Below are 27,252 nucleotides of genomic sequence, written 5' to 3'. Positions count from 1 at the left end.
AGAATAAGGACTGTTACTACAGCTTTAAGGACCCCTTTAAGGACGCTTGGCGCGCCGCGCTCTGAGCTGCGACAACGCGGCACAGCCACCGGACCATTTCTAAAGCTGATGGCTCTGTGGATACGAGACGTCGTGTGCTCTTTCTCTGGTATCACAAGAGCTGGACATCAGCCATTTCCCGGCCGATTTCACTTTGTAACAAGAGATTTTGTCTGGAAAGCCGCGTGGAGGCTTCGCGCGTAAAGACCGATTCGCTTTGAAAGCGAGACAAAGGAACACCTCCGTTTCGGTGTGTCAGAGGACAAGTTGGACATGCCTATCTCGGCTTTCAATGCTTACCAGTCCAGTAAGTATCAGAGAAATTGTGGAGAGCTGGACATGTCCAAACTTGTCCTCTGACACGCCGAAACGGAGGTGTTCCTTTGTCTCGCTTCCAAAGCGAATCGGTCTTACGCGCGGAAGCCTCCCGCGCGGCTTTCCATGACAAATCTCTTGTTTAAAAGTGAAATCTGCTGGAAAATGGCTGATGTCCAGCTCTTGTGATAACCAGAGAAAGAGCACACGACGGTCTCCTATTCCACAGAGCCATCCGTTTAGAAATGGTCCGGTGGCTTGTGCCCGCGTCGTCGCAGCTCGAGCGCGGCGCGCCGAGCGTCCTTAAAGCTGTAGTAACAGTCCTTATTCTCTGTGAAGCCCGTAAAATTTTCACTGAAAGCCAGATAAATGTTTTGAATGGTTTCCAGGTGCCAGTCTCTAACAGCTTCTGAAAAAAGTCTGATGGAAAAAAGTCCTTTTCATTCGCCATTTCCAGACAATGAAAATCCGACGAGGGGGCGGGACCACTCCTTCCCAAGGCGTGCTCACAGGCGAATGATGTTACCGACAGGCGTGGAAAAACTCACGCATGCGCACGAGGGTTCAAGCATGTCTGACGTAAAAACATATGAATGAAATCCATATAGTTTTGAAAAAAGTAAGAAGGACCGTTACTTTATTGACAGGACCTCGTATATTATTTTCACCTCAGTAAAGCTGCAGAACTAAACTCGTTGGGCAAACTGGGAATGCATATATCCAAAAAGTGGGAGATTTCGGACTGAGTGGATTTGCTCCATCACCCCGGTGGCCTGGATCGCTCTCCCCAGTGATGATGCCTGAAGGCCGGCTTCTCTGTGCGGTCGGCCCGCTGTCGCGGTTCGATCGATATCCCACCAAGTCATCAGTCCTCCCTCGGTCAGTGTCACTCCGAAAAGTAGCTGAAAAAAGCTTTTCCCCAGCAGGGTGATGGGGAGAATCGTTTAACTGCTGTTTTTTTTAAAGGTTTTTTTTGTGGTTCAGGCGACCAAGTTCATAGACGGCGATCGCTGAACTTTTTTCAGATTGTGGAACAGCCAGAGTGTGACGTAGCAATCTCTGCCCCTTGGCCGCTTCCGAAGTGACGCGTCTGAGTCACGACGCGTGGAACGCACCACCCTCTGCCGCACTGACAAGCCCAACCCTCAACTATCAAATCTCTTGAACACAGACACACGCCATATCCGTTTGTTTTAAAATAATTACTTTAGTTAATTAATTTGGTTTATTGTTAAATACGTGATATTATTGAATAATAACTAACCAAAAGAAAAACTCAAATTTGTCCATGTTGTGGCCCATCATTATTTTCACACAGAAGCAGTTCATAAATAGTCAAAATTCACAATAAAGCTAAATAACTCTAAAATACTGATTGTTTACACATATGTATATTATACAAATAATGAATGCTTATGAGTTCAATGGTACGAATATTTCATAAGGTAAAAGAATGTACTATATCAACGAGGTGAAGCCAAGTTGAATGGTTTGTTCCAGCTTTCACCGAATTAAATATTTGTTCCATTGAAAGAATGTAAAAACATTCATTATTTGTTTTATATAACAGCAAAAAACAGATCCTTGTCATTTAGATATTTTATTAATTATAAACGAAAAGAATGAACTGTAAATAGGAGTTCAAAATTGTTCTCAGTAGTCCATGATGCTGTCCACTGACTTGTGTACAGACTGGCATCTGCTTTTGTCACTCCAGTGAAAAATCGCATCAGAAATTTGACCAGCTTTCATCCTAACTTCATCCGCTTCATCTTATCTGGCTGATCTGGTGGAACTCTACGTGCCGGCCCAGGTTTTGCGGTCGCAGGATGCGGGACTTCTCTGTGTTCCCAGGGTGAAGAAGAAGTCAGCAGGTCAAAGAGCCCTTTTCGTATCGTGCACCCACCCTGTGGAACAGTCTTCCTGCGACCGTGAGGCAGTCGGGAGTCCGTGGACATTTTAAGTCAAGACTGAAAACCTATTTTATTCTCTTTCTTATGAATAGTTTTTATTTTTATTTGTTTTATTCTTTTACTTTTGTTTTTATTTATGTATTTGAAATTTTTTTTATTTATTTTTAATTATTTATTAAATTTTATGTTGACTTGTTTTATGTAAGGCGCCTTGAGACGGCTTTTGCTGTGATTTGGCGCATTATAAGCTAATTAAATTAAATTAAACAGCTCTTCATGCCTCCAGACAGCTTACAGCGTGGTGGATTTGTTTTTTTTTGTTGTTGGGTTTTTTTTTGTGCGTGGTGGATCCTTGTCATTTGATCGGTGGCTTGTATGTCACGTAACGTGGATTATTCGTACCATCTGCCATTGTGTTTCATTGACCGTGCAATAGTTCTTTTATAGCATGCAATTTTGCTGCTATATTAAATGTGCTATTGCACGCCCCGACCACCGTGCACGCTCACACTACTGGGGCGGTGTTTTAGCTAAGCATTGCAAAATTTGTTTTGCTGGTGGACAACGATTTGAACGAGCTAATTGTTCTAATCTTCTAACACACACACAAAACCAAATCCGCTACACTGTAAGCCCATCTGGAGGCATGAAGACTGTTAGGATGAAAAACTGGACATATTTCTAATGTGATTTTTCACTGGACTGAGGAACTTCACAGTCTTTTTTTTTTTTTTTTTTTTTTGAAGTACACAAAGTCAGTGGATGGCATCACGATGACATCATCGCAATTTTGGACTCCAATTTAAAGTTTGTGTTGGACTGTTAAGCACCAGTAGAACACCAAAAACTAAGTCCCTTTGTTTATAAATTAATAAAATATCAAATGACAAGCATTTATTTTAGCTGTTATACAAAATAAATAATGACTGTTTTACATTCTTTCAATGGAACGACTATTTCATGAGGTGAAAAATAGAACGTACCATTCAGCTCGGCTATATTCGTACCATTGACCTCATAAACATTCATTATTTCTGGGATCACTTCCCAGATGGTCCTTTCTGTGTGGAGTTTCCACATTCTCTAACCTCTGTCCTTCTTCCACATCCAAGGGTGTGCAAGTTAGGTGAACTGGAAACTATAAATTGTCTGATTCTAGGATTGTCTGATTGTAGGATTCTAGGGGCCCATGATTGACAGGAGCCCATAAAGGCCCCTAATACAACTATAATACTGACAGAATAATCTTGGGGGTGGCCAATAAGATTCCTTTCACAGGGCCCAAAATCCTCGCGGCGTCCCTGGGTGTGTATATGGGTGTCTGTATGTGGCCCTGCAATTGACTGGCATCTTGTCCCGGGGTGCACCCCGCCTCTCAACCCATGACTGCTGGGATAAGTTCCAGCAACCCCCCAAGTGGCACTTAATTAGGAGTAAGCTGGTACAGAAATTTTCTTGCATTTCTGGTAATTTTACTGTATTTTAACTGCACAGCTTTCTCTTGTTTTTTACGGTTGACACTGTCAGTACACAGGAAGCGCACAAACCAGTCATGTGCATTGTAACTCATCCCCACATGATCAAATCATTTATTCATAGCAGTGTTACAAGTGAGTAGCATACACACACAAACCTGCCACGAATTGACAGACACACAAAAGAAGAAGAAAACAGAGCTGTATATGTTCATACTTCCCACAGGATGTTTGAAACCAGGGCTCATATGCTCCAAGGCCATAGTTACAAATAATAGCCTCATCAGTATGAGAAAAAAGCACAAATCTTGTGAGCAATCACACCCACTCAAATCCAAACTGAGGGCACAGAAAATACATCTTCCAACAACCCAGTATGATTGATCCACCAGACCTCTGACGCAAGGGACTCTCGAGATGCAACAGATCGATCTCCAAGCAGACGTGACCCTGAAAGAGCAGTGTGGAGGAAACTCACCCTTCCCCTTTCTGATTCCAACTGGTCTCACGGATGGTTTTCTCAGGAATGAGGGATGTAGCGCTTTTAGAGTTACTAAATAAATACAATTTACTGCTCTGAACAGGAGAAAAGTGATGAAACAAAGACATCGAGATGATTAAACTGTGTGGTTGGTAATATTTGCTGAGACTGTTTGCATGTTGAAATATATTAAAGCAGGGGTATCTCCTCCTGCTGTGCACGGAATACATTCTTCTGCAGACTCCTGGCCTGAGAGAACATGCAATCTTGTTAGCCACCTCCATCTTGGACTGCTGTGCTGCCAGGGTTGCCAACTTGGGACCATTGGAGTGAGACTCTACATGTGCATAGTGTGCGCTGAAAATTTTTTCTAACCCTAATTAAAAAAAGTGTCTTTGTTTACAAATAAAATAATAATAGAAGGGAAACTGTTAGATCCTTCTCCACTCCATGTCATGAGCCTTTCTTTGTCTGAACGATTTCAACAAGTTCATCCACAGACGTGTGAGGCAAATAAAGAAAAATGCTTAAAATGGCTGGAGGTCAAGAGCATAGAAATTATAAAGAGTGGATGGTGCATTGTTTGCTGAGGCGCAAGACATGTGGCCACCATTGGACCGGTCACCATACTGATTCCATCACAAGGCACAGTGAAGGTTTGATTTATATTCTTGTTTATTTATTTTTTATTTTTCTATATTAAATTTGCTTGTTTTTTGTTATTTTCTCTGTTATGTAAAGTGTCTTATAGCACTGTGTAAAGCGGCTACATAAATATAATGCATTATTAGTAGTAGTAATATGTCTATGTTGCGGACATGAACGAGCGAAGCTCTTCAGCATCCCACCATGTCATTTAGGTCCTTCAAGACTTTTTTTGAATAAATGCTTCAGGGGAGCATTAGCATGGCTGAAACCATTTTTTCTTTATTTGCCTCTCACATGCCTGGAAGCTTCTCACCATCTAACCATGTCATTTAGGTCCTTCAGACTTTTTTCAGTAAAATGGTTCTTGGGAGCATGAGCATGACTAAAACCTTTCAACTTCTGGAGGGGAGGGGGGCTCCCGCCGGAGCCGCTGAGCATGGCGAAGATGAACAGACGAGCCGAGTGAGTTCGTGAGTCCTCCAACTCACTTTTCATGACCGCAAACCGGAAGTACAGTTTTGTCACAGGAAGTTAAAACAGGAAGTAAAAACAGGAAGTACACAGGAAGAAGCATGATGAGAGAGACTGAAGTGTATGATGGGAGAATGCCATTACCTGGTTACTGCTGTCGCTGTATTTGTTTGCCGGGTTGTCACAGACAGCAGCAAAAGAGGCTGGCGTAGGAGTACACTGAGCAAGACGCATCACCGACGTAACTGGCATGGCTTCGATCAACAAAGTAGTTTGGAAAAGAATCCGCCTGAAATCTGACTTTCTTCTTCTTCACGTTTAATGTAGTGGCAGCTCCAGAGTTTTGTTTTTCCTGCAGGTGCTATGGGGCAGCTTGGCATTTTTTTGAGGGTGCTTGTTGGGAAAGTGTAATGACACGGACCCACAACAGGGGGCGTAAATGAATGGACAATGAATGAGCCGAAAATAGAACACTTTACTGTTGTGAATGTGCACAACGAAATACAATTACAGAATTTTGTATATAGTCAATCTACAAAGGTGACGTGTGGGCAGGCTCGAGGATAGAAGACGTCTGTCCAGAGAGGAGCCGGAACCCACACGATTTCCACCGCCACTGAACCCGGAGAATACTGGAGCCGCCAAGTCCCGAGTCCCCAGGTGGTCACCGTCTCCGGCTGTCGGATCTGGTACTGCTGGCAGGAAGCAGAAACAATCAAGGGTGGGTGTGTGTACACACCCAGCAAACAGTCAGCAAACCAGCAGTTTTTTCTCCAGGTGGGAAAAAAACACCTCCACCTCAAACACAGTAAGACAGCTGTGGCAGAGCCTGAGAGGTACTTATCAGTTTTGGCGTGAGGGGTGAAGAACGTCACTCATACACGGGACCACAAAACTCAGCACCAGCTGAAAGCAGTCAACAGGATCTCCTGCAAACACTCAGAAAAAGAGATCACGTGCGTAGAGCACACGTCAAACGGCTGAGAGTTTACTTCTTGGCTTGAAGATATCTCGGCAGGGAGGTGAGTTGCTGCCCAGCTTTTATGGAGATGATGATGAGGTGGTGATGAGTGACAGCTGTCAGGTGGTGATGAGAGACAGCTGTCACTCCCGGCTGCTCCCGTGAGGTGGCTGCGCCCTCACGTGCCTGAAGCCTGCACTTCAGGCAGGGCGCCTTCTGTGGTGGGCCAGCAGTACCTCACTCTTCAGCGGCCCACACAACAGTGCTATGGGCTCATGTGGTCACAACGGCTCTCTGCTAAACCTCTGCCACATTCACGGGCATGCGTACACATAACCACATTCCATCTGCGACAGTCACTAAGGACATACTGAATGACCAAAATCACACACAGTCCTAGGCTACTGTTCAGCACAAATATTCACAGACCTACACATGTAGCCTATAGCCTCAGGAAAAATGCCAACAGCAGGCAGAGGAAAAAAATCTTTCACCTCCTTTGCTGTCTTCATAACAGTACAATGCACCTGTTGTGGTTAGAGCAAAAGCATCAATGATTTGGTTGCTGTCCAGGGACTGTGTTCTCTGAGGGTTAATGGCCAGGAGTGACACCGGGTCACTGGTTTGTCTGTGCCTACTGCTGTTCCTCAGGTAGTTGTTTAAGTGACACAGACTTCACTTCTTTCCAGTTCCACTCGTGGATATTTGGGCAGCAAAAACAGAACCATTTCAGCAACTTGAAACTACACTCACTGCAGTACGACATCATCATTGATGATGAAAAACTCGTCCATGCCTTTGTCTCCTCTAGGCCTAACTACTGTAACTCCATGCTTTCTGGGATCTCTGGAATAAAATCTTCAAACCCTCCGATACATTCAAAATACTGCAGCTAGAATGAGTAACTGAGAATAGAAGGGGAAAATACGTCAAAGTACTAAAAGAAAGAAAGGAAATAAATCAAATAGCTAATCATGGCAGACATAGATTAGGAGGGATGAAGGTTATATTATCTGGAGAAAAAAATAAGGAAATGAGAGAATCAGCTCAGTTATTACTTGAAACTGTTGACGGGGATCTGTGAGAACAGAGATATTTCTTGAATGGAACACTTTGTGAAATGACAAAAAGATTGTAAACTTCAGTTTCAATGTAGACAAGGCCTTAAAAACATGGGATAAATTAAATTAAAATAATAAATAAGGAATTATTTTCTTGGGGTGCTATGATAAATCCAGGGGGCTGTAGTGCCCCATGGCGCCCCTGCAGCCCATGGTTTAATGCTGACTGGCAACCAGCTTATTTGGAGCATTACAGCCACCAGCTGGACTGAAGTCAGGAGGCTAAATTCCACAAAATGAAATGAGAGAGAAAAAAATAGATAGTAGACTACACCCCGTGCAGCAAGCCTGTATTCTTCCGATAATTGTAAAAGTAACTGAAGCAGATAAAATCTGACTATCTAATGGATCAGCTTCTTAAAAAGTGCTTAGTGGTAATTGGTCATTTATAATAAAATCTGTGAATTAGGCATAAATAATATATAATGTTGTGACATTGATTACAGATCTTGAAGAAATAATCAAATTTCTGATATATATAGAAATAGTATGAACTGTTAGTAATTTGTTGCTTATTCATAATGGCAGGTACGATAATGAACATTTTACATATACAAATACTGTGAACTGTTATTAATTTGTTGCTTTTTTGTAATTAGAGGTCCTGTAATGAAAATTTCTACATTGCACATAGCATAGTATCTACTTTCATTGATTAAAATGTTGTCATTTTATATGTCATTAAATATCTCAGTATATTTATAACTGTAATTTGATACATGCTGTCAATGCCCCATAAGTCAGGAGAATAAATCTTTTGTTGTGTAAACATCACTTTTTTAATGAAATCATCAACCCCTGAAGAAAATTATTATTATTATTATTATTATTATATTGCCCAATTGAATTTGAATTAAATTTTTACAGTATTTCAATCAAACAACCTCAGTATTTTTCCACAGAGAAAAACGTTGCTCGGTCAAAGGCTTTGCCTTCATTATATTAGTGTGTGTATATGTGTATAATGTGTGTTTACAGTGTTTGCAAAATACCTGTCTACAATCTAGGCTATATAAAATATTCTATTACCGTTAATCCCACAATGAATATTAAAATACACCACACCATTTGTTCTGTATCATAGCTACATATGTGACGATGGATTAAATGCGCTGCTCTGCCAAACGGCACTGAGCGGACAATGGCCGGTCTAGAGATGGTGGCCCCACGGCTCATCAGCATTAATAGGCAGTAGTGGTCGCTGCAGTGTTTATTCTTATAATGTCTATGGTCAAGGGGGCCCTGGTGAAGGGGTCTGGAGGGCAAAGCCCCACAGAAGCTGAAGGGTTTTAGCCATGCCTAATGCTCCCCAGAACCATTTCCTGCAGTGAATTTGCAAGGAAAGATAGGAAGGATGAAGGCAGCTGTTCATCCAACTCTTTACAAGCCGGACAAATCTATCTTCATATGCCAGCAACGTCTGTGTTGTGTGAGTTTTCTCAAAGCCTAACACCACTGAAATGATCTTGTTTTTAAATAAAAACGTTCAAAGCCCCAAATCCCCTTCAATTGGATGACTATGGTCTAACAGTCCCTAGTTGAACAATTTGACAATTATATCTCTATTACATACAGTATTTTATGATGGAACAATCACATTATAACACAAGCATATTATTAATGTCTTTAAACACCTGGTTCATTGTTTCATGCAAGGGCTATGTTAAAAATTGGCCAGCAGGTGATGCCAACACAATTGCTTCTTATTGATTCAGTGGTTCAAAAGTCAGTGGTTTCTCAGTCAGTAATTAATAATTACCAATAAAATACATCAGCGACCACACGTTTTCAGCGCATGTGCAGACATACTTAAAATCATGAATACTTGCTAACCAGGAAATTAAATAATGTATGACATCTCCTTTAAATTACCTAGTTTGCAACTAGTTGAAGTCTGTAGCCTACTGTTTCAAGACATAATTAGACTAATTGGGCTCTGTCTGTAGGGGCAAGAGACCCAATTTTATTATACAATAGACAATAGATTATTTGTTAGGCTATTTATTGACTTACTTTGTCATCCAAAACCTTCTATCATGCATCAGTGGCCAATTCAGAAACAAGTTCCGAAGCTTTGCTCAAACTCTCTCTGAACTCTTCATGCACAGCTGATTTATCAGGTGACAGGTTTTCAGCGAATTAGCGATAAGAGAATACTGCAGTCAGAACTTCCTGAGCAGATGTTAACAGCTCTTTCGGGTGTGCACCTTAAACTCTTCTCCTTTCATTAAGAAACAATGTGCTTGGTGTAGTCTACTGTAATCTAGTCATCAACAAAAAATAAAATAATGGGAGATATTTTTATTGTGGCGTGGCATTTCTTGCTTGTGCATGAGAGTGTGAGATTGATGCTGAAAGTGTGAATGTCACACCAGGTGCATGAGTTGGCAACCCTGTGCTGCTAGACGACTTTTCAATTCCTGGACTTTTCGGGCGTGCAGAGATGATTTAGCTGGTAATTTTGAATTGCTGTGGCACGTTTAAAAATGCTGCTCCTTTGGTAAAGCCACGTTTGCATTGAAAATGACAGATAGATTTGCCATTCGAATAAACAAACAAACAAAAAAATCCTCTTCCCACTGAATGAAAATAAGTTTTTGCATACCCTTGTTCTTCTTCAGTGTTTAACGACAGCCGGCATCCTTATTCGTCCTATTGAGATATCGCATAATCCCTTGCGCACCAGAGGTCACTGGAGTCTAAACAACATAGAGAAACCACATGACGAAAACTGAAATCAACCTTACTACCAAATGTAGTTTATGCTTATCATCACATTAATAAAAGACTGCATGCATGAGACCCTGAAAACTTGCTAAAACAATTGTTCCAAGTAATCTGTGTCTGCTACGTTTAACCTGCATGGAACTTCATAAACGCAAACCGAATTTCAGACATTTTATATATATTACTCTGGAACAAACCGTATAAACAGTGTTGTAAAGGAGAATAAGCAGGACCTTAAAGAGCAAACTTCACTTTCCCCCAGAACAACATGAACAGGAAGTGATCGCGGCTCATAGCAATTCCCATTGAAAACAGAGGAATGACCTGGGCTTCTCGGATGTTTACATGAAACAAACAATAACAACGTCTAAAACCCATATAATATATTCACCAGAGTTTTAAGCGCAATATACAAAGAGTTTTATGTTGCAACGTTAATGCTGTTGCCCATGTGCAGCGGTTAAAGGGACACTTTACTCATCAATGTTAACCCCTAAAATAAGAGATTATATATTGAAATAGTGACATTTTAAATAAAAACAAGATTTGCAGTAGATCAGCTTAATTTTTTACGACATTTAAAAAACTGACCAGCCTTCCATGTGCTACATGTATGAAGTCACAAGTGCTGATTTTGCACAGCCTGGTGTACATACATGTATAGATACTGCAGTAAAACACCTGAAAATCTTACACTTAATTATAATGTGACATCAGAAAGTAGCAAATTATATTTCTTCCACTTATTTATGAATATTAATCAAATCATTAGCCTATTTTGAGAATTTGTAAGGGGTTTTACTGATATCTCTATACATGTGTTTACATTCAACAGTGTGTTAAGAGCACTTGTGATATCATAGCACAGGCAACTGGAGGAAACTTCATTTGAAAAACTCTCAAAAAAATAAATTCCAATAATGATCAGAAACTGTATTTCAAGGTTGATATATTTATCTTTTAGAACCTATTTTAATATGAGTGGAGTGTCCCTTTAAAGTGCAGCCTTATGAGCTCGACTCATTGCAGTTCTAAATGTTCATGACATCTCGCATCGCAGCGACCTCTTTGAGGTTTTGTGAGATTTTGCAGATTTGAAACCTCAATAGGGCGAATTGGTGCATTACTGCCACCTTCTGCATTAGTCTGTCATACCAGCACTAAATCCTCGATGAGTGCAGATTTTTTCAAGTGATCGACTGCAACTCAGCCCGCGATCGACCCAACTGGTTGGGCACACCAGTTGTAAAGAATAAAGAAAAGGGGAGACAAACTACACCTTATTTCTAAAATTAAATAAAAAATTATTTTTTAAAAGGCATAATTGTAATGCGCTTTGAGCATCTGATTCAGATGGAAAAGCGCTATATAAATGCAGTCCATTTACCATAATACAAACCTTATTTTACTTAAAATGAGAAACCGACATTTGTTTTATTATTACAATGCCCTCCAGTTCAGTGTGAAAATAATGAAAATTGTTCAAATACTATTAAATTGTACTTTATTTTGTTTGATAATCAGTTACTGATTACATACAGATTTTGAGACAACTACTAGGCTACTTCAAAATTTATGACATTGACTCATAAGGCATGTTGATGTCACCGACCTTACTGCGCTGTCTGGTGCACCAGCAGGGGGCCAGGCTGGGCCCCTGCTGCAGAGTCGGGAGTGGGAGAGTGAGCGAGCATGAGAGTGAGAGCAGGTGGATCTGCAGGTTGTACAGAAGTTGTTTGTTCCAATTACAAGTCTTTTCCCTGGAGACCCACAACACTTCAATCTGTAACACAACAGAGGTTTATTCTCAGACAACCCGACTCTAGACTCTGCATCAGGGGCAGATCCAGCCTTTTTCATCTACCGGCTCAAGCCTGGACCCCTGCTGGTGCACCAGACACCACAGAAACTTTAGCTGGGCCTCTTTAAATTTTAATTGAATACCTGCGATTTAAAGGTACAAAACAGTTTTGATTAGATAAGTATAAACAGTTCTGTAATTATATTTTATGCACCAAACATAAGCAAAAAAGGAATAAATTATCAGGCAGAAAAGTCCCCCCCCCCCCCTTTTTTTTTTTAAATGCCTGTCAAAGGGCCTGATGAAAATCAACTCCACCATGAAGCTGGGACTGATGATACAACAGCCAGAGGTGCACTATACCCAATTTCTCCAATCGTATTGAGAGAAGCCAATAACTTATAAAGTTGTCTCAGAGTCTTTGTGACTTCCCTACTTCAGATTTACCATACCCTTCATATTTCTTAATGATTAATGTAAATTAAGTCCAAGTCAGTGATTTGGAAATGTTCATGCATCCATTTCATGAATTGTCTAATGAAAACTCACTTTAAATATGATTATTTGCATAAAAAAAAAATCTTTATATTTTGTTTAATTAGTTATTCCTTATGAAAATAGAGGAACTGTGTATTAAAGTGTTCATAATTCTTAAATGGTTAGTGATATTTTTGTTAAATTTTGTCAAATGAAGCTGAAAGGCTGCACTCCAAGCACATCCTGATTGTTTCTTTTCAACTCTATTGTGGTGGTGTACAAATATAACATTACAAGACTGTTATTGACCAGATGCATATGCATGTCAGGAGTGCACATTTATAAAAGAAGCACGTGTGACAGAATTATCCTTGAACCTATCCAGCCCCGAGAGTCATCAGGCTAGTGCCTATCTCCGGATACCATAGCATGAATCAGATTAGTGCGACTCCCCCTGGATGGGGCGCCAGTCCATCACAAGTTGCTTCCCCAGTGAAGTCCAGTATCCATTTACAGGTGGGTGGACTAAAATGATGTAGGGGTGATTCTTTAACTACGGGCACTATTGGCCTTGTAAATGTAATTTCCACCACACCATTGCCTTACAATATAAAGCGCCTTGGGGCAACTGTTTGTTGTGATTTGGCGCTATATACATGCGCTCTGATGTCATTGTTTATCTCCATAGAAACTACCCAAACAATCTTTCATACAAACTGTTTAAAGGGACATTACAGTGTTGTGGTGTAAATTACGGCAATAGTGTGGGACAACTACATTTTGTTTAAAAAAATCACAACAGTTGTATGACATTGAATACCCCAATTATGTTTTGATTATTTTACTGATATTTTATTCAGAAATATTTTAAAAACATTAGAAAAAACATTTCTTTACCATTCATTTTTATCATTGAAGATCAAAAGTCTGGGTGTGGCAAACGGCAATATTTGCATATAATGATGCTGAAAAAAGGTGAAAAAGTCATCATAGACTACTAGAACAAATTTCTTAACACACTTCCATTGTAAAGATAACTATAAAAGTGTGAAATTTCCCTTTTTTCCTGTTTTTCATACAATATGATCAAAGGACATAAGTGCCCGTAGTCTAAGAATCATCCGTAGATGTCTTGTCTGTGGACTTGTCTGTATTTATACTGGTTGTCCAACATCTATCCCACAGAGCCACCTGCAGCTCCTACAACTCCTAAAAGTCTCTTCTTTCTTCTCCCTCTCCTCTTCATCTTCCTCCTCCAACTTTCTCTGCACAGTGAAACATTGCCGAGTTCCTTACATGATCATCTCAGAGCTAAAGCCTTCAGTCAGAACAATGGAAACTGAATAAAGAGCCTATTTCTAAATATATATCCACATATACAAAAAAATAAAAAAGAGAAACTATACTCTGTAACGCAACCAGCAACATGCACATCATAACGTATTTGAAGGCGGAAAATACATTTCCAGGTGACAAGGAACACACTTATGTGTAGCGCTCAACTTTCTAACTCTTGTTCTCTATGTTTGCCCTCCTTTTTGTGAGAACTGTCATAATTCCTCTGGGGATGGATGTAAACTCAGAACTACAACAGAAATTAATTTTCCTGGGGAGTCAATCATAATGTACATATACACTGTAGACACAGCCCTAACACAAAGCCACAACATTCTGAGCTCCTCATTAGGAAAGAAGAATGAATGTGTGAGGAAGGTGGAAGGAGAGTGAGAAAAATAGAACATTAGATTGTTTGCAGTGCTTGTATGCTTGAGTGAGAGGGGCTGTATCACTGCAGCATTTTCTATTTTTCTGCAGTAAAAATGCTCCTTTCTGTGATTAAGGTGTTTTATGGATTCCCTCCGAATATCCGATGATATTACATGCTTTAAAAAAATGCCCTTTATGTATAAAAATCCATAACTGGCTTAACATGACCTTTAGCTTGACTATTGATGTGTTCTGTGAGGATCAATGCGGTCGACACACAGAGGCGGTGAGGGTCATTTACACAGGCTTCCTGAGTAATCACAAACCTGACTGAACTGTTGTTGCACAAACACACATTCAAGCTCCATCGTACATCTGCTCTTCTGCCCCTCAAACCAGATTCTGTAAGAAGGACTAACCAGTTGTTCCATTTGTTCCTGGTTATTGAAAGTTTGTTTTTGTAACTTAGAATCTCCACTGTTGCTACCCTCATCTTTGCATGGGAAAATTCTACATCTACATCCTTATCCACATCCAGTCCCAAACCAACACCACAAACAGGAAGATGTAAAAAATAATGAATTCTTTATTAAAAATATATATTTACAAATTCGGCAGCATGAACTTCTTGAATATTTCCATCAACAGAGGAAGCAAAAAAACATTGAACAGTAAACATTTAAAGTTGAACAAATTCTGCAGAACCAAGCACATACAAGATACACAAGAAGCTTAGTAACAAGAAAACATCCTAACAGGAGACTGCTGCTTTGGGTGGATTGTAACACCATAACATTCACTTCAGTAAGTTTGGGATCAAACAAAACAAACAACAGCAACAACAACAACAAAAAAACAAGAACAGAATGTAGAGACAGCCTTGACATCAAGCTATCCACTCCTTACTGGTTAAGAATCAGTTTTACTAGAGTGCAGATGAGAAAACTAGCCCTCGATCTGCATGTAAGGACTTCTTAATCCACCTTCTGGGAAACAAAAAGCGAGTCACCAAATACCGAGTACTTTGTTTTCACACATAGATGGTGCTGGAGGAGCAGACAAGGAGGTCACATGTTCTACAGTAACTGTATTGCACATGGGGTGGGGGAGTCAAGTGGAGCTTTATCTCAAAGAGTCATCTAACATTAGCATGACTTTATATATTCTTTATAAATATACTGTCATATTTAAATCCTTCGGTATCTTTACTTAAGACTTAAGTTGTACGAGTAGATAGTAGGCTTCTTGTGTCTTACTTTTGAAGATTTTGCTCAAATTTATCGAATGGTATCCACTCAGTTGTGCCTTACAGTTTTGAAAAAAGTTTGATCAAACAAAGCAGCAGTCTCTGAGCCATTCCTAAACAATGAAAAAATCGACGAGAGGGTGGGCGACTCCTCAGTCAAAGACTGCCCACAGGTGAATGACGTAACCGACAGGCGTGAAAAAACTCTTGCATGCCCACGAGGGTTCAAGCATGTCTGATGTAATCACACGTGATTCAAATCCATATGGTTTTTGAAAAAAATAATAAGGTCGGATACTTTTCTAATAGACCTCGTAATTCCTTTGGGTTCATTTCTTACGTGAAACAGAAATATTTGAACCTCACCTCCCTACAGCTGGCCAGCATGTATTTATGGCAGTAATAGTAGTGTAGTAACATCCAGATATGAGAGCATAAATGGTCTCTATTAAGGTGTGAAAACAAGTACTAGTACATTTGTAAATTCCAGCAACTTTGCAAAAAATGGTGGATGTCTTCAAAGGTGCAAAAACCTCATCACCTCCAGGTCTAACAAAATATGATCCAAACCCATGCTCTTCCTTCAGCCACAGATTAGATTCTTCCATCTATGAGCAGTGTGAAATTAAGTTTGGCGTTCTGTGCTTGTTCAACACAAATGTGCTTCATTCCTCCAAATACGTCTTCTGATTGGATGTGCAACTGAGAAGTCAAAGCGGAAAGGTCAGGAGCAGATTCACCTCCTCTGATGTTTAACTCAAGATGAAGTTCCAATCAGATCTGGGCACTTTCAGATTTCTGTCACCGTCTGCAAACACAAGGAAGACTAACATCAGATCAAGAGCCAATTTTTCTGAAATGACGTTTGCAGACATTTAAATAGAAGGCTTCCTCTGACAATGCTTTAGAATTCTTTCCGAGTATAAAAACAACACTCCATAAAAATCTCTATTTTCCTTACAGCCGTGGTATTTAGCTAGCTTGCACCAGTCACCCAAGACTCATTAACGGGGCACAGCAGCACACACGCTGCATCATGCTGTCACTCGTCTCCTCGTGGTACCTTACTGCACTCAACATTTCCAGTTAACTTTCAGTGAATTTCAGAGAGTAAAGCTGACGGAGGAAATGGAGTTTGCTGGTAAGCTTTGCAAAGGTGTTATGGAACTGACCTCATGTGAGCATCACAAGCAAATTACTAAGTCATTTAAATTACAACCCCTGGCAAAAATTATGGAATCACCGGCCTCGGAGGATGTTCATTCAGTTGTGTAACTTTGTAGAAAAAAAGCAGATCACAGACATGACACGAAACTAAAGTCATTTCAAATGGCAGCTTTCTGGCTTTAAGAAACACTATAAGAAATCATGAAAAAAAATTGTGGCAGTCAGTAACGGTTACTTTTTTAGACCAAGCAAAGGGAAAAAAATATGGAATCACTCAATTCTGAGGAAAAATTATGAAATCATGAAAAACAAAAGAACGCTCCAACACATCACTAGTATTTTGTTGCACCACCTCTGGCTTTTATAACAGCTTGCAGTCTCTGAGGCATGGACTTAATGAGTGACAAACAGTACTCTTCATCAATCTGGCTCCAACTTTCTCTGATTGCTGTTGCCAGATCAGCTTTGCAGGTTGGAGCCTTGTCATGGACCATTTTCTTCAACTTCCACCAAAGATTTTCAATTGGATTAAGATCCGGACTATTTGCAGGCCATGACATTGACCCTATGTGTCTTTTTGCAAGGAATGTTTTCACAGTTTTTGCTCTATGGCAAGATGCATTATCATCTTGAAAAATGATTTCATCATCCCAAACATCCTTTCAATTGATGGGATAAAAAAGTGTCCAAAATATCAACGTAAACTTGTGCATTTATTGATGATGTAATGACAGCCATCTCCCCAGTGCCTTTACCTGACATGCAGCCCCATATCATCAATGACTGTGGAAATTTACATGTTCTCTTCAGGCAGTCATCTTTATAAATCTCACTGGAACGGCACCAAACAAAAGTTCCAGCATCATCACCTTGCCCAATGCAGATTCAAGATTCATCACTGAATATGACTTTCATCCAGTCAACCACAGTCCACGATTGCTTTTCCTTAGCCCATTGTAACCTTGTTTTTTTCTGTTTAGGTGTTAATGATGGCTTTCGTTTAGCTTTTCTGTATGTAAATCCCATTTCCTTTAGGCGGTTTCTTACAGTTGGGTCACAGACGTTGACTCCAGTTTCCTCCCATTCGTTCCTCATTTGTTTTGTTGTGCATTTTCGATTTTTTGAGACATATTGCTTTAAGTTTTCTGTCTTGACGCTTTGATGTCTTCCTTGGTCTACCAGTATGTTTGCCTTTAACAACCTTCCCATGTTGTTTGTATTTGGTCCAGAGTTTAGACACAGCTGACTGTGAACAACCGACATCTTTTGCTACATTGCGTGATGATTTACCCTCTTTTAAGAGTTTGATAATCCTCTCCTTTGTTTCAATTGACATCTCTCGTGTTGGAGCCATGACTCATGTCAGTCCACTTGGTGCAAAAGCTCCCCAAGGTGTGATCACTCCTTTTTAGATGCAGACTAACGAGCAGATCTGATTTGATGCAGGTGTTAGTTTTGGGGATGAACATTTACAGGGTGATTCCATAATTTATTCCTCAGAATTGAGTGATTCCATATTTTGTTTCCCTCTGCTTGTTCTAAAAAAAACTAACCGTTACTGACTGCCACAATTTTTTTTCCTGATTTCTTATAGTGTTTCTTAAAGCCAGAAAGTTGCCATTTGAAATGACTTAGTTTTGTGTCATGTCTGTGATCTGCTTTTTTTCTACAAAATTAAACAACTGGATGAACATTCTCCGAGGCCGGTGATTCCATAATTTTTGCCAGGGGTTGTATTAGAGCTGCCAGGCAATTAAAAAAATCTAATTAATTACAAGGTTTCTCCATGTGGGCTCACCACCTGCATCGAGTCTAGAGGGTCTGGTGCACTGTTCTCTTAGCAGTGGACAGGGGCAAATGCTCACACGGACCAACACTTGGTTATGTTCATACACACATTGGATAGATACTTTAAAACACAGCTGTCCACAACTGCATATGTTCTATTCTATCAAACAATATGTGTCACTGGACAGAGGTGTTCAGCAATGCTGATTTTTTGCAGGAGAATGAAAGCATGTCTTCAGTTGTCCTGGTACTTCCTGTTTTGCTCTGTAGTTGTGAAACTCTGACACTTGCAAGTAGGGATGGGTACTGATAAGATTTTATCGATATCGATGCCATTATTGATTCTGCTTATCGATCCGATTCCTTATCGATTCCCTTATCGATACCTCTTGTAAATTTTGTACTAAAAGTAGGCTTTACAGATTTTCTATGTATTTCATGGAGTCTTAAAGTAAATAAATATGAAATTGGTCACTGTATCCTTGATCTCTGGACATAAATAAAAATAAACAAAACGGTGTCTCACTTTGAAGTTATTAATTCCAACTGGACTCTATCGTCCTAACTTGACTCGGCAGAGAACCGTGCAGCGTTTGGAGCTGTGTGAACAGAACGGAGGACGATTCTCATTTCTCGTAACAAGACAGGAGTCCCAGTTAGTAACTTTAATCTGCACAAAGTGACTCATGACTGACGTATTCAGGGATGAAAGTGGTGAAAAACAAAAAAATCTGAAACCCAAAATTACCCCCCCAACACCACCTGCACGAAGATGTTTGAATTCTAGAAGGTCTGAAATGCAATCTGGGACTATTCCAGACGATAAACTGGAATGACTGCAGCATCCATTTAGTGAGGGGAAAAAAAAAAACAAAACAAAAAAAAACTTTCCTTATTCAAATTCATTCCAGTAGTATTCTGCTCTTACAAGGATGCAGCAGTTTTCTAGTTTAGCAGAGAGTTCTGGAGGAAATCACTGAAGAAATTAACACACTGAAAATATGGTTTGACCGAAACAAACTGTCAAACTTAAATAAGATAGGGATGAAATGGAGGTGTAAGAGTCACTAGGTGTTCACAGGAAACATTTATTTCTGTATGTATTTATTTATGTATGTTCATTGTTAGTTGGTTTTATATTTTCTGTTGTGTTTCTATTCAGGTTCTTTTTGTCTCTCTAAAATTGTATATAATAACTAATCATTAGATTATTAATATATAAACAAAAATCAATTTAAAAAATATTTGTAATACATTTGACTCTTTTATGACAACAAACGCTTATTATACAGAAAACAAATGCACCCAAACGTGATGACAGTGACAGCTGCAACTGCTTAATGCTAACTTTAACATTGAAAATGCCATAGACATGCTAACGCGTTAGCATCGCTCCCGTTTTTAAGTTATAAAATACATCTATCAACTGTTTCAGAAGACCATAACATGTCGGTTTAACATAAAAAAGGTAAATAATATTCACAGACGTATGCTCTTTAGGGTTTTAGCGAGGGAAAAAATGAATAATTGTAGCGGTTGACTTTGTATTGAATAAGGGGTGGTGGCCAAGTGGTTAATGCACTTGGTTTCAGTGCGGAAGGTTCCCGGTTCAAATCCCACCCCTACCACATTTCTCCATGTAATGTGGAGTTGCGTCAGGAAGGGCATCCGGCGTAAAATTTGTGCCAATTCAACATGCAGATCCACCTTGGATTTGCTGTGGCAACCCCAAGTGCAAAACAAGGGAGCAGCCGAAGGGACTTACTTGACTTTGTATTGAATGAAAGGTTACTAAAGCCCCGGTCACACGGCACTAACAAAGGACACCGAAGCCAAAACAAAACAAGAAATCTGGACTTGCCTTTCGGAGGCATCCAGCAACAGTTGTCCAGCTTCATTCCTGTAGCTGGCACTTCATTTGAATTTTCAAACAGTTGAAAAATGTGAACGAATCTCAACGACAACCTCAATTCGTCTGTATTTGTTTTGCTTATTGTTTGCCTAGTTCCCATAACATCAGCGTTCCGTTTGACTGTCGTCCAAGCTCCCACGTCCGACGTTTTGGATGAATGTTGACGATATCTGATTGTAACATTCTTGTATCGCCGATGACTCGTCCATATGTGGGATGAAAAGCAACGCTGTCGTACAGAAACAAAAGCGGTAAGAACGTTATATCAACTAACTATTTTCACACGTTCCAGCAGTTTGTGGCTGGCCTGCGTGTGTACACGTTTTTGTGAAGACAAACAACATCCCTCACCTGTTGTCAAGATGACCAAATCCCACACCTGCAGGTGCTGCGGACATGAGGACAAGGCTGGCTGCGCTCGGCTTCATATCCCCTGTCGGTCAAGTCATTGTGAATATTTCGTTTTGATTTAATTTAAAGTGTCGAGGTCGACGTTCGCTTCGTTTTTCTTTTGTTAGTTTCGGTTTTGTTTCGTTCCTTTTTGCGCTCTTGATTCACAGGCTTTTCGCCGATGGGAAAAGTGCAGGGTCTTTTGTCCACCTTTTCTCGATGATTTGTGACTTTTTGCCTCTGTGGTTCAGCTATCACTGTGTGCCATGTGACCGGGCCCTTAGGGAGACACTCGCATTGTGAGGGAGCATCAGCTATGACAGCCTGAATATTTGGCATGTTTGACTGAGCATGATGTAACACACAAGCACCTCAGTATGAAGGACCCCTGCAATTGGAAAAAGCCAAAGGGGGCGGCCACGTTTCACGTGACTGTGGCACATAAAATGGTTATTTTAAAGAGGTGGGACATCAGGCTGGAGTGGTTTTCTGCCTGGGTGGTTCCATAGCATGATGAATATATCAAAGCACATCACCGAACAGTAACAAGGTGTGATCCCAGCGTAAACTGACGGTCTCAGATGTAAATAGTGTGAGGGTAAATATCTGAACAGAGTTGAAGTGGGGCAGAAGCCCTGACTGCTATCAGCAGATGATTCAAAAACTCTGTAGTGGACGGACTTTGATCTGATTTTTGATTCATTCAATTCATTTACATAACACCAAATCACAACATAAGTCACCCCAAAGGCACTTCACAAGGGTAAATTCGAACTATACCCACTCCATCCTGAGAAGTACATAGACAAACAAGCATTTTTGAGGAAGAAAGCTTAAGCAGGCCAGACTCTGGGGGGTGAATTAGAGACTGAACAAAAGTTACCTCTGCCTTGTTGTTGAACCATAGTTATCGAGCATCTGAGTGCTGGCGACCTCCAAATTCCAGTCACACATTTCCAGCAATTTTAGACATTCGGCTCTACTCCTCAAACCCAGACAGAACAGCTGCTCCACCTGCACAGAAACACAATACTGCTAAAACAACACTTAAACACACACACACACACACACACACACACACACACACACACACACACACACACACACACACACACACACACACACACGGTGCATCTGTGTTCAAGAATATGACATGCACATCACAGTTTATTGCAGCATCTGTTAGAATCTAGCTGTTATTTTCAGAGGTTTCAATCTGTGCAGAGTCTCAAAAAACATTTCAAAAGGATGTGCTGCTTGCTGATGGGAATCAGGAACATTTAGAGGTTTTCACCTGTAAAAATGAGCATATCATTGTGTCCCTTTCATTACAAATGCCTCGTGCTTCCTGCTACACTTGTCCTCAGCACAAAAAACTAAATGGGTCCTCTGGACACATCACAGCCTCTGAATACTTTATTTATAGCCAACTCATTGCTGCTACAATAAATCTGATTTTCCCTTTAGGAGCTATAAAGTTGCTTTCATCATATCTTGGTGCTACAATTTAAAAATGGCATTCATCAACTTTCAATGACTGAGGTTGTGGGTGTAACGGGAGTAAAGTGCATCTCTGAGGCCCTTTCTGCAAACCTCAAATTATGTTTTCATAACAACAACAGAATATACCCCTTCATCTGGCTTTAATTTTGATGGACTTCTGGCTTCACCAGCTCAAAAGCAACACTGTAAATTAACAATATAACACTGCATGAACACTGACTATTTATGCTTCTGTGTAGTTAGTCGGATCCTTAAGAATTTGACCGTGATAATTTTCTCTTTTGCCTCTTTCTGCTTGTAGACGTTTAATGAAGATATCACATTATGCATTTAAATACAACCCCTCCATTTTCAGAGACCAAAAATAATTGAACAACGTAAATGTAAGGTACATTTTTAAATCATCTCTTTTACAGTCAGATTTTTTTTTTTTAAGACAAGTCAGGGGATGGATACAGGTATATTTCCAAGTCACTGAATATGTCTTGAACCTCATTTACATGAATAATTAAGAAATACAAAGTGTATGGTACTGCAGGGTAAATCTGTTGTGGAGATAAAATAGCTGTCCTCTTCTTTCAGCTGCACCCATTCTCTATGGCTCACCACAGCAGCTTCGTAATGCTCTGCAACTTGATTTGGCACAAGTTTTACACCAGATATTTGTAAGCTGAAAAAGGATCAGGTGATTTTTCAAGATGGCGCCTGTGGTGCCATGCTGTCAGGCCTGTCCGCCTCATTTGCTTAGTATTTTGTTTGCAGTGATTTTATTACTATTTGTTTTTTACCAAGAAGTGACCACATTTGAATGTTTACAATCATCAGACTTTTTTTTAGTATTAATGCTTTTGGTGAGTTGCTGTTACTGTCAAAGTTTGAGCTCAGAAAGCACCATCCTAGTCTTCCACCTGTGCTTGCTGGTGTTCCTGTGCATTTGCTTAATTTTCCCTACACTTCTCCTTGGAAAAGGTGTTCTAGAAGATATGGAAAACGAGTTGGCATGGCTGTGAAATTAAAGACCCATCTGGCGGATTCCGCTGGAGGACCTGATTTTCGCTTTTTTCCAGGATGGACGTTATATCTGCGTGGTGAAGCGCTTCCTGCATGTGAGGGATTGTTGAATTTGTTTCATCTTCCCCAAGCCCGTCTTCGCTGATGGGTCTGGTTTCCCAGATTTTCGGCTTCCTGACGCCGCGTGCCTATCTCCGTTGGAGTTTCTTCCTATTCGTTTTGGTCTGGCGGCGGAGGCTGAGCACCGGTGTCGCCGGCTTCGGGCTCGCAGGTGTGGCGTTTCACCTCAGCTTCTTTGGCCGCTGAAATGTGCTGTGTCTTTGGCCATGGAGGAACTAAATTTTTGTATGGTTTTATTAAATACTAGATTACTAGTAAATAAGACGTTCTTATTGAATGACTTTTTTTTTTACTTCACAGGATTTGGATTTTATGTTTCTCACTGAGACTTGGCTTCCCCCTGGTTGTGTGCTCTTCAGATCACCCTGGAGCGGTAGAGGAGGCGGCTTGACTTCGGTGTTCAGATCCAGCTTCTTGTTCGTCTTGTTCCATCTGTTACCTATGCTAGTTTTGAACTGCAAATGTTTGATTTTTAACTCAGTTCTTTTTCTATTTGTTTGTGGTTGTTTATCGGTCTCCGAAATTTAACAAGGATTTTTATTTGTGATTTTGCAGATTTTCTCTCATTGTGAAATATTACCATTTCTTAGTTTCTGGAGATTTTAATATTCATGTCTGTTGCAAATCATTAGTTAGTTTTTTTTTTTTTTTTTTTTTTATCTTCTTTTTACTCTTGTTCAATGGGTTAAGGACCCGACACATGAGAAAGGTCATATCTTAGATTTGGCCTTATCATTTGATGCGTTTGTGAATCAGCTTGTATTTCTTATCATTCACCTGTGCTTTTCGTTTGCGCACAATTAATCCTCAAACTGCATCACGATTTTTATCTGTGTATAATGATTCTTCTTTTTTTTGGTGATTTACAGCACTTTGAATGATATGACTCTTGAATGAAATGACTCTTCTCTACAAGAGTCAAGACAGAAGTCAGACTACCAGAGCAAGAAATTTAGCTGAAGAAGCTAAATTTCTAAATTTCATTTCACTTGAGGAAGCGAAACGTCCTCACATCAAGCAACCCAGTCCAGTCGAAGATTCAAGCTTCTCTACTATGGAAACCATCTGGACAACTGAGAGCCTTCACAGAAACTTTGAATGATAGTTATGTTGTTGACACTGATGCATTTTTAAGTAATTTAATTCTATATGTGTGAATATTCTAGACTCTGTTGCACCGTTTATGTCGGTAAGCTGAGAGACAATGGAAGAAGTATAAGCTCCAGGTTTCTAAAGAAGCATTTTGTGAAAGCCTGTCTGTCTATCAGAATGCTGTCAAGACTGTTAAGATGGAATATTTCTTCCAAACTTGTTTGTTGTAATAGTCATAAGCCTCAGGTTCTTTTTAATATTTGTAACTCTCTTCTAAATCCCTGTGATAATTTGCCAGTGGTATCCTCGCTTTTTCTTTGAGGGTTTTCTGAAATTTTTTGTTGGAAAAGTCTCTGGCTCCGAGGCCGTCTGCTTCCTCTCTAGTTGGCTCTAGTTTTGATGTTGCACAACCAGTTTCACGTGCTGTTTTTGATCACTTTCAGCCTATAAACTTTTTTTATTGGCTGGTTAAGCACCTGCAATCTACAAACTGTCCTTTGGATAGTATTCCTACCTGTCTTTTTTAAGAGTGTGAGCTCTGCTATACATTTGTTTATTAATTCCTGCCATAGTATTGGATGTGTTCCAGGTGCTCTTAAACATGCTGTTGGGCAGTCTCTTATTAAAAGGAAAAATTTGGATCCTGCTGTGCTGTCTAATTTTAGGCCTACTTCCAAACTGCCATTTCTTAGGGCAGCAAATAACTGAAACAATCGTTCAAATGGTGAAGCAAGCACCAAATTCAGCACAAATACTCCTTAGACATTACTCTTTTGAAGAAAAAAAAACAAAACAAAAAAAAACGACTGGCCACTTGAATTTTCAATAGGCAGCCAGGTAGGGCTCAATTAAGAAATTACATAAGGGCCAAAAATTAAAAATGCTCCAATCATATTGGAAACTATACCACATTATTTGTGTGATCATAAAGAGTCCAAAAACATATAGTTTGGACTATCTACAACTGAATTTCCTCGAGTTATGGGGTAAAAACAGCAAGAATGGTGACAAACAATTTCAGTTTGTACTGGGGTCAAAAGTTAAAGTTACTCCAATGTTGGAAAAAAAAAGTGGTGCAAATTATTGGTTGAGCCAATAGGATTAATAAATGGAATAGTTTTGACTGAGTTGAATGTTTGGTTTCCAACGTAAAGGTCAAACAATGTCGACGTCCATTGGATTCTAACTAAGGATGACACAAGATGCAAACCATTTCTTTTTGAAACCCTATTATCTCAACCAATAATTTGCACCACTTTTTTTTTTTTTTAAACCATAATTGGTGTTATATGCTCCCACTGTGTACTAATGAATGTTTTTTGTTTACCTTTAGGTAGTGCACAGCTTTCTGGACATTCCAGCTGTGGTTCTGAAGGGCACTTTGGCACTCCTCGTTTGTCACACCGTGGACACCCTGTTGCACCTGAAGCACACGTCATTCAGTGTTCAGATCCCATCTGTACAACATCCAACAACACTGATACCACAACTCCTCTTCACAAGGCATCAATCCTCCTCTCAATGCAAGCTTCAGGAGTATCACAGACACATATAACACACACCATTGATTACCCTATGAGGTTAAAGAATTTGCACAACACTATAAAAGTGACAATATAACTCCAAATGATCCCATGCATACTTCTCTGTCGCCTACTTCACAATATTATCAGCATGTCTATTGTTTAACTTTCGCTACACGAGAAAAGATGATACAGATCTAACTGCATAGACTTAAGCATCATTGTGTCGAACAATCCTCTCATCACCTTACCAAATGAGACACCACATTTTTGTTCTACCAAGCATATTTATGCAAATCTCCATGAACACAGGTCTACTTTTGAGGAGATAACCTAGAGTACCTCTGAGTACTACAGATTAGTGGTAGCCAAGATGAATATTTTTATCTCTCTCTCCTGGCAGTACAACCTTAATAGCTCTGTGCATTCAGTGCACGTAACAGCACATGTGCTACCTGGAACAACCGCACAAACTTTTCCTGCTGCATCCAGGACAAATTCTGCTAACAGATGCGCAATGTGTTTATACTGAGCTGGTCTGCAGTGCACATTAAATATGACCCCATCCTACCACTGCCTCCCGTCTCCAGGGTATCTCAGCATTTATGACAAAATGTCAAGAATCTGATCCATGCACAGATTCTGGTTAATCACAGACATTCTGAGTCCAGTTCAGTCAGGCGTAGCGAGTCAGAAATACTGTGTAGCACAGAAGAATCTGACCACAGCTCCTCCATCTTTTAAATTCAGATCTCAATAAATTCAACATGGCCTTTGTCATTCTATAATGATGGCATACTGCATTAACAAACCTATAAGACTTCATGCAAATTTCTGTGCCTTCTCATACTGAGGGAGATATCAAGTAAAGGAATGAAAAAAAAAAAAATATATATATATATATATATATATATATATATATATATATATATATATATATATATATGCGCTTCAACTGAAATTTACATTTAGATATTTGCTTCATTTATTCATTTTCAGTATACTTGCACTTTCAAACTTCTATTTTGCTGACTGCACAGAATTCATAGCACTCCTGACTTAAGTACAGAATTTAAAATGTTCATATTTTTTATATGGTCGGAATACTTTAAATGTTCAAAGTTCAACAACACAACAAACTTTCATATAGTAAAAAAAAAAATAAAAAAAAAAATGTACATGTGACAGTGCACACTGATGAATTTCCAGTAAAATGATGCTTTCCCAGTTGGTTTTCCTGAAGTCTGTGCTCAGTCTAAATCATTTTGTTTCAGATGGAACAAACTTGACGCACAGTGCATGGGGTTTATGTTGCATTCTACAGCTGTTTTTGTGAGAATGCAAAATTTATAATGTGCTCAAAA

At 39.8% G+C, this 27,252-nt stretch overlaps 1 protein-coding gene across 6 annotated transcripts in view; it reads right to left on the bottom strand.

The window, feature by feature from the left end:
* Positions 1 to 15,704: 15,704 nt before the first annotated feature.
* tnk2b (tyrosine kinase, non-receptor, 2b) overlaps positions 15,705 to 27,252 on the bottom strand; it is a 107,057-nt gene continuing 95,509 nt past the window's right edge. For all 6 annotated transcript variants that reach the window (XM_034183073.1, XM_034183071.1, XM_034183072.1 and 3 more), the window contains 3 exons: positions 25,693 to 25,788; positions 21,523 to 21,653; positions 15,705 to 16,190 (listed from right to left, as the gene is read on the bottom strand). In XM_034183073.1, coding sequence (XP_034038964.1) covers positions 16,184 to 16,190; positions 21,523 to 21,653; positions 25,693 to 25,788 — 234 coding nt within the window. In that variant the 3' untranslated portion in view covers positions 15,705 to 16,183. The remainder of the gene's footprint in view (positions 16,191 to 21,522; positions 21,654 to 25,692; positions 25,789 to 27,252) is intronic.

This window comes from Thalassophryne amazonica, chromosome 12 (assembly GCF_902500255.1).
Source record: "Thalassophryne amazonica chromosome 12, fThaAma1.1, whole genome shotgun sequence".
Classification (NCBI taxonomy): Eukaryota; Metazoa; Chordata; class Actinopteri; order Batrachoidiformes; family Batrachoididae; genus Thalassophryne; species Thalassophryne amazonica.
This window is presented reverse-complemented; position numbering and strand designations above follow the sequence as displayed.